This window comes from Vicia villosa, linkage group LG5 (genome assembly GCF_029867415.1).
Source record: "Vicia villosa cultivar HV-30 ecotype Madison, WI linkage group LG5, Vvil1.0, whole genome shotgun sequence".
NCBI classification, from domain to species: domain Eukaryota; kingdom Viridiplantae; phylum Streptophyta; class Magnoliopsida; order Fabales; family Fabaceae; genus Vicia; species Vicia villosa.
Genome location: NC_081184.1, coordinates 23,338,514 through 23,347,985, shown reverse-complemented (window position 1 = coordinate 23,347,985; position 9,472 = coordinate 23,338,514). Strand labels below are relative to the sequence as shown.

General features: G+C 34.7%; 1 protein-coding gene across 1 annotated transcript; it reads left to right on the top strand.

Annotated features, from left to right (window-relative positions):
• Positions 1–5,214: 5,214 nt before the first annotated feature.
• On the top strand, positions 5,215–5,986 carry LOC131604362 (uncharacterized). The gene is made up of 2 exons (XM_058876806.1): positions 5,215–5,308; positions 5,514–5,986. Exons 1-2 carry the CDS (start codon positions 5,215–5,217, stop codon positions 5,984–5,986), a joined length of 567 nt encoding a protein of 188 aa, XP_058732789.1.
• Positions 5,987–9,472: the final 3,486 nt, after the last annotated feature.

The window sequence follows — 9,472 nt, the reverse complement described above, 5'->3', positions numbered from 1 at the left end:
ACAAATGAAATTTGTGAAAGAAGATTAAAATATTGAATATATGACATGTGTACCTTATATGATGAAACATTCTTTTGACTATATTTATATATTATGTTCATCCAAAATGCCGAGATCATATGCAGCAATTGTAGTGGTCTTGTAGTGGACACACCATACTTAGACTTGAAAGTTGATTTTTTTGTTTGTTTCCGAATGCCAAGAATTATTCCTTTAAGGTATTCCCCATATGTGAAATCACCCTTGGTCTTTAGAACTAGATTTGAAAGTTAGTTTAAATCTTTCATCAAATGCTTAGAACCACCACTTGTCAAAAACAAACAAATTAAGTTTAAGTCTTTAGGTGATCCTTAAGCAAACCTACAAATAAGTTAAGTTTGATTTGGTACCTAATGTATTTTGGGTCCATCATAGTTAGTTCCTTTCTTAACCCACACATAATGACCACTTGTCACACTAAAATTTCTAACATAACAAGCATTAGGTGTATGTCCACTAATACCACAATAAAAACAAGTAGGCACAAAGTTACTTCTATATATTGGAGGATATGATTTCTTTTTAACAAATATCTTTCTTTTGGGATGATGATGAACCTCTTTAGGTTTGTCTTCTTTTACCTGAGATGTTTGATTACTAGCTTTAACAAAGGTGGTTTTATTAGAACTAGGTTTACAGAATTTGGAATATCCAAGCCCACTTTTATCATTTGAATATCTTTGATTACTAAGAGCACCTTCTAATCCAATTTGTCCTTTTTCATATCTTTCAAGGACTCTCTTTAATTGAACAATTTGAAAAGACAATGATTCACAATTCTTACACACAAGTTTTTCTTTTTGATCATTAATCATCTTTTGTTTTTCATCCTTGAGTTCCTTTTCAATTATTTCTACTTTATCTTCTAAGGACAAGATTTGTTTCTCTTGAGATGCTATAGTTTTATATAATTTTTTGCATTCATTTAACAATTCATCTATAGCACCTTGTGCATCATTTTCATAGATAGTAAATTTGTTACTAACCTCATTGTCTTCATCATCATAATGGTGTGAAGCCATCAATGCCAGATTTGTATATTCTTTGCTTTTGGAATCGGATGATGAACTTACTTCATTGTCTTCTCATACTATATATGCTTTCTTTGTTTTTTTATCCTTATTTCTCTTGAAGTATTTATTCTTCTTTTTAAGTGTAGGGTATTCACTTTTGACATGTCCTTTTTCTCCACATTCAAAGCATTTAACCTTCCTTGTTGGTGCTTCCTCTTTAATGATCTCCTTTTTCCTTTCTTTTCTTAGAAATTTTTCAAACTTTTTGATAAACTCATTATCTTCTTCACTAGTGGATTCATCCTCTTGATTGTTATCATGATGTTTGACTCTTGTCTTTAAGGCAATGTCTTTTGAAGCTTTTATTTGAATTTCATGCGTTTCAAGTCTTTCGAGTTCTGTTTCATATTCTTGGAACAAGTTTTCAACAACTAATTCACCAACGATAACCAATTCTCAGGATCAACCACAACAATCAAACACAAAACAGAAGAAATAATTTTAACAACCTAAATCCCACATACCATTTGTCATATACCCTATTATATAGTTAGAACCACATCCTTACCTTCGATTGGAGACCGCTCTATTCCACCGATTAAAACTAGCTTCTGCCATAGCTTTCAACCTTGGCCTCTTATCTCTTTTCCTCTTCTGCAACTTTGCACTTCTACGTACTCTCTAAAGAATCTCCAAAACCTTTATCCTCTTTTACTGGTAACCTAATTTCTTTTATTCCACTTAACCAAATAATTCTATTATTCTTAATAATTCCATTGGGCTTAATTTTCACACCCCACCTTTACTATCACCAATAATTAAATAAGCCCATAATAATTCTTACAATTATTCTCACAAATAATGGCAAATATTAATTAACCAATTAAATCAACTAACAAATGACAACTTAAATCGACATTTCACAACAATTCACAACTTCGACAATTAATTCGAAAATAATTCAAAAATATTTAATTAAATAATTAATTAAATACAGGCGTTACAGCTAGTGCACTGCTACCTGCTGAATCGAAGGCAGAAATTCCTGTTGGGATTCTACGACAGCCCTCTGCCTCACAGCACCAAGCAATCCGAAACTCCCCCACTTCCACACACCTCCAGACCATCCTCTCATACAGGCCACAACATCATCCTTCAAAACTAAAAGAGAAAAAAGCAGCAGGAACCGGTCTCTAAAGCAAGAATCCCCCACCCATTTGCAATGCCAAAATGAAGTAGAGAAACCATTACTTAAAAGAAAAAGACAGTTGTTCGCAAATAAACACTTAGAGTCTTTAATTACAATTTTGGTTAAATCGCTCCACCATTTTGAAGATTTACCTCGCTTTTTTTGGTAACCACAAACATTCACCATCTTCAAGTTAACATCACCATAACGGGACTTTAGAACCTTATACCACAAACCGTCAAATTCAACCAAAATCCTCCACCTCCATTTTTGGAGAAGTGACACATTAAAATCGTCGATCCTTTTGATTCCGAGACCGCCATTATTGATCGGGAGGCACATGTCCCCCCAACTCACCCAATGAATTTTCCTCCTCTCCGCCAAACCACCCCATAGAAAATTGCTTTATAAAATGAAAGCATAAAAATAGAGAGTGTAAAATTCCGATTTTTTTATTTATTTAAATATTTAATTTATTATTAGTTTAATTATTTGATCATTGTTTTGTGTGATAATTGAAATATCTGTGTAATTTAATTAATTAGATGTTAATTATGCTTTTGGGAATTATTAGTTGGATAATGTAATAATTCAATTTGGCCTAGTTAATTAAGAAGAACAGTTAGTGGGTAATAATCAGTGGGTTAAGCCTAATATAATAAAAGAGTTATTAAAGGTTATGAGAGTAAAACCTAATTTAGAACAAAATAGAAAGAAAAGGCTAGAGAAGAGGAGAGCACGAAGAGAAAGAGAAGAGGATTGTAGATTCTTGAATAAGGAGGATTACTAATGTATGTTTGGGTTAGTAATTGCATGATTTAGGATTGAGATTTTACTATTTATTGAGTTTTGGATGAAATTGTATGTTAATCCATAAATGATGTGAAAACCTACCTTATGATGATGATTCTATACTTGATTTATGAGTGGGTATGTGAACAACTTGTGAAAATAAGGTATGGATGTTGATTTTGGTGAAACCCTAACTTTGAGATGTTAAGAGAATCCATGAAATTACCTTAGTGTTATGATTTGATGTCTATGCATTGTATATGTGATATAAACATGAATTTCGTAATAAATTTTGGACTGGGAATATTTTGGGTTGAAAATGGGTAAAAATGGGTTGCTGTCATCGCAGAGAAAATTCTACAGAAAATGCAGAGGGCGCGTCTCGCGGTGTAGCGCGCTGTTGAATCTGCGCAGACCCTTTTGACAGAACATATCACGCGTCGTGTGGGTTTAAGGGTGCTTAGCGTCGGAGGTTCTGAGTAAGCGCGCGTAGCGGGGAGGCAGGGCGCATAGCGCGGCCTGTAGCTTGGAAATGAATATTTTATTTTCTTGATTTGGCCTTTAGGATTGCATGCTATTGCTTTATGATTAATTAATACGAGTTTTGATTAATTGTTAACATGATATGTGGTATGATATTCCTGATGAGCGTGATTAAATATATGCTAGTTGTTGTGCATTGTTGTGATTGTTATTTGATATGTGTGTTGTATACAATTAGTGGATGATTCATTGTGTGAATTATTGTGGTATGTTAAGATTGTATGATGATCTTAATTGCATATGTTTGGTGATAATTGTACATGCATTCATGGTTGGCTTTGAAACATAAGCGGTGAAACTTTGGGTTCACAATTGTGGCTTTGGTCTTGTCCGGATCAGAAGCGTAGCTCTGGTTATTTCGACCGGGAGCGGTGAGCTTGATACTCACATGGTACCACGTGCATGATTCACATTAATCGCATTTCAAATTGCATTGTGTGTTATGTGACTATTTGAATTGATGTGAATTGCTTGTGTGATAATTGGACTTTGTATTATGTGTGATAATCCACTTAACATGAATTGTTGTTGTGGTGTTGATGCGATATATGTGTCTGAAACGTATATGTCATAGATGTGAATGTATATGTATTAATGATACATGTATATGTGTGGATATGTGAATCTTGATGTAGCGAATAAGATGCATGTTCATGTGAAGAGTGGTGAATTAGTGAAATGTAACATTGTTTTGTTTTACATTTCCCATTATCATGTTTATTTATAATGATTTGAATTCTCACCCTTTTGTTTGAATGATGTTCATTGTGACATCGTGCAGGTTCTGACGAGTAGTGAGCTTGTCCGAGGATTTAGCCGAGGAGCTTCTGAGTTTGTTGTTTGATTAGGTAGCGAGTCATATGCTCTGATCATGTAACACTTGGGGGATTTTATTTGAACTTGTGCTTATGTTTAAATATTGCTATCTTTTTTGTATTTGACTTGATAATTTGGATATGTTGTTTAAGGCTATGTTGTCTAGAAATTTGGAATTTCAAATAGCATATTTTTTTATGTTATTTTGAATTAGTAGGTGAATATAGTATGGATATATTCATTAAATTTCTTTATGTTTATTATTCCGCGTGCGATGTGCATAATTTTATGAAAGCATGAAGTATAAATTTGTGTTACAAGATGATTAGTGCATGTTTGGTATGGTTGTTTTGAGTTTTCATTACGGTGAAAACAACATGTGATTCCCTTTTTATTTTATGTATGCTAATAATCTGTGAATAATTGTTATATTTAGGGTTTAGAATAGGGGAGTTACATTAGTGGCCTCAGAGCCTAGTCGACTAGTTGGTCAAGGTCATTAATGTCTTTTATTCCCGTTATATTGATTTGTGTATCTGACACGATCAATACTGTTTTGTCTGTTTTAGTTGTTGGTTGTATTAGGAAGATGGTTGCTGGAAGGAACGATGATGCCATTACTAATGCATTGAGGATGTTGGCTAGATCTCTAGTCAGATTCCTCAAGTGAATGTCGGTAATCGGAATGGTAAAGATGATAAGTTTCGTGCTTTGGGGAAGTTCTAGAGGAACAACCTACCTATCTTTGAGGAAGAGCGTGAACCTGATAAGGCACAAGCTTAGTTGAAGGTGGTTGAGAAGATATTTCGGGTTATTAATTGTATGGACGCGCATAAAGTGCAGTTTGGTACTCACATGCTCAAGAAAGAAGCTGAGGATTGGTGGGTTAACACTGCTCAGAGGTTTGAAGAAGAGGGTATTTAGATTACTTGGGATCTTTTTCGCGATGCATTCTTGGAGAACTATTTTCTGGAAGATTGTCGTGGGAAGAAAGAGATGGAATTTCTTGGATTGAAGAAAGGGAATAGAACTGTGGCAGAGTGTGTTGCAAAATTCCAAGAGTTGATCAAGTATTGTCCCCATTACAATACTATGAATATTGAGAGACTATTTTCTGGAAGATTGTCGCGGGAAGAAAGAGATGGAATTTCTTGGATTGAAGAAAGGGAATGGAACTGTGGCGGAGTATGCTGCAAAATTCCAAGAGTTGATCAAGTATTGTCCCCATTACAATACTATGAATGTTGAGAGGTCAAAGTGTTTGAAATTTGTGAACGGTTTGAGGCATGACATTAAGAAGGCTATCGGTTACCAACATATTACTCATTTTTTAGAGTTGGTTAACAAGAGTCATATTTATGACGAAGATAGTAGGGAGAGTGCTTCTCACTACAAGGCTTCGAATGATGGAAAAGGGAAAGGTCAATACCGTGGAAAACCGTACGATGATAAGAATAAGAAATATGGTTATGGCGGAAAGCCAAGTGGGGGGGGATCTAGAGCTCCGGTTAAGTGCTTCAAGTGTGGTGTCGAAGGACATCGTGCTAATGAATGCAACAAAAAATTGTTAAGTGTTTCAAGTGTGACATGCTAGGTCACAAAGTTGTAGATTATAAAGTTGGTTCTGGTGTGACTTGCTACAATTGTGGTGAGCAAGGGCGCATTAGTACCAAGTGTGACAAACCAAAGAAGGAGCAGGCGAAAGGAAAAGTGTTTGCATTGTCTGGTGCTGAGACCATTGTTGATAATAGGCTAATCCAAGGTACATGCTTTATTAATGGTACACCTTTGATTGCTATTATTGATATCGGGGAAACACATTCTTTCATTTCTTTGGATTGTGCTAGGAGGTTGAATCTTATGTTGTATGACATGTGTAGAAGTATGATTATTGATACACCTGCTATGGGTTCTCTGTCAACTTCTTTTGTGTGTTTGAATTGTCCGTTGAGTATCTTTGGTAGAGATTTCAGAATTGATTTAGTTTGCCTTCTGTTAAAGCAACTTGATGTAATTTTGGGTATGAACTGGTTGGAGTTTAATCGTGTGTATATCATTTGAAGATAGGAGGTTTAGAATTGTAGTTATCATTTTAACTTTTCACCAACTTTATAGTCTGTCTTTCCGATATTCAAATTTTTCACCATCAAAGATAGGAGGTTTAAAATTGTAGTTATCATTTGAAACTAGAGCAGGTGGTGGTGGTGGTGTAGGATCAACCATAGTGTTTCTAAAACTTGTCTGGATCTTTATCTGACACGGTTAAGTGTTTGATAATAATCAATACCAAAATCGGACTTCTCATTCCAATTGAAGGTGCGAGAAACACAAGAAATGGGGGGTTTGAATTGGGTTGCACCAAATATAATCTTTTTATAACTCAAACACAAATCTAACAGGTGAATAAAAATAAACGAACATAATTATTTTTATCCTGGTTCACTATTAACTAAGTTACTCCAGTTCACCACGCTAGGTGATTTGCCTTATCCACAAGAACTTAATCCAGTATAATCAACCGATCACAGACAACCACAATAAGTCTTATCAACCTTGATGGGAAGCTCAACAAATTCGTAGATTCTTATTTCCAAGCCACAGACAACCACGGTAAGTCTGATTAACCTTGTTGATAACCTCAACAAATTCGTCGATCATTATTGTCAAGCTTCAAACAACCGCAATAAATTTGATCAACCTTGTTAACAACCCCAACAAGTCAGTCGATCCTTATTGTCAATCCACTATGACCACAACCAAAGTCTTCTAGAGAATACTGACTAAACCTAGTCTCGCAAGGTGTAACACCCCAAATCTACCCCGTAATTATAAGCGAAAATCAGAGTGCATTTAATAATATTCATCAAACGATGGGATGTCACAATTCGACTTAACCAAACAAACATACTTATATTGCATTTAATAAAGATACATAGCATTCGGAACAAAACTTTATTCACCACTTACAACTTAAACTTATAAACACCTTTCAATTCAACTTAACACAAATGTCATCATGGAATACAATAATCATATAATAACGACTAAACCCCCCCCCCCCCGAGTGCTACGTATCAGAGCAATGGACACCAACTCGACTTGCCATAAAGCAACATAAAGACTTCACATAGATAACCTCGGACATCCACGACTAATCTTGAGTACCTGCCCATTTCCCATGGTAGGGGAAATATCAACAAAGGGGTGAGATATCTTACAATATAATGGAATGCATGATAAATAATATAGGAGATATAGATCATACATAATTTCACTACTTCGCATCACATAGCATCTTACAACAAGATTCACCGTAAAACAACTTATCAATATAATACAACTTTCAAAAAGGCAACGATGTCATTAATCACATATTCAAATATACAAGTATGATATTAAATACGTCACAACAAACATATCATTATCACGTTACAACAAAACCTCGTCATCTCAACAATCCAAACACAATTCAAATGCGACTCGAATGCGACTCAAACTTATGCATATGCATGTGGTACCACTGGAGTAAAACTCCCGTCTCAAACAGTTTGCCATTGGGTCGTCTCAAACATTTGCCACAAGGTCCGTCTCAAACATTTGCCACAAGGGCCGTCTCAAACAATTGCCACAAGGGCCGTCTCAAACAATGCAATGGATGCGACTCAAATGATGCACATCCACAAACACAACTTAAACCACTTAATCAACTTAAACGACATAATCAACTTGAACAACATAATCACATCACTAAACAACATCAACTCAATGCCAAGGTTCTATGGCAATAACCATATCATAGTAATTTACCACATCTCAATCACATCATCACATCATATCGACATACAACATCTATTCAAGTTAATTCTTATCAATAGTGACCATAGGGTCTACAACAACGACCAATTCATCATGTCATAGCAACAATAACAATTCAACATATTGCACAACAACAACAAACATCAATAAGTTACAACAACAACAACAACAACAACAATTTATCATGTTACAACAACAATTCATTATATTGCACAACAACAAACATCAACATGTTACAACAATAACAACGATTCATCATGTTACAACAACAACAATTCATTATATTGCACATCAACAACAAACATCAACAAATTCTTCATATTCTTTAATACAAGTAATCATCATAACAAGTTATATTCAACTTCCGAATAAAGACATATATATATATATATATATATATATATATATATATATTCTTAATTCATCACATGGCATCATCATCGACTCATACATATCAAATACGCACAATTAATCACCTATAGCATACAACATCTTTATCAATTATGCGTATCATCACATATCTCATTATCTCATTATAAGGAAGGCAAATATTATCATTTCAATAACATTTTATCGTTATAAGGAAAACATGCATCAAGTTATACTACAACACAATTATGTCAATTCATCGCAAAAAGCATACTTCATATATTAACATAGAATAGTTCATCAATTAATCCTAATAAACATTATAGGAAACTATATCATATGGATCATTTTATTGCATCATGTTATAGTTCATTGTGTTAGCTTTCCAACGCTTCGAACGGTGCCTAAAACGGAGTTACGGATCAAAAGTTACATCATTTCAAAGTTTAGAAAAAGTTCTGCAAAACAGGGTTCGCGGCGCGAACTGAGCGAATTCAAAAATTCCTAACTTTCTGCCAAGCAGTTCGCGGCGCCAACAGAGGTTCGCGGCGCGAACTGGCAATTTTAGAAACCCCCAAAACACAGAAAACAGCATACGAAACCCATCCCAAAACCCCTAAACTCAACCCAATCAAGTTGGAAAACACCAATCATCACGAACAACCACAGAATACAAGTTATAAACACAAATAAAACACATATTATGGATCTTATAACATCACAACATCATTAAGCATCAATTAAACACATTTCAAATCATAAATTTACACATTTGTTCATAAACCCTAACATCTCTACACACAACTTCCATGGAGAATAACATACAATCTAACCCACCATATACATCATCATGCCAACCCTTAGAAGGTAAGAACCCCACCCTTACCTTAGCAAA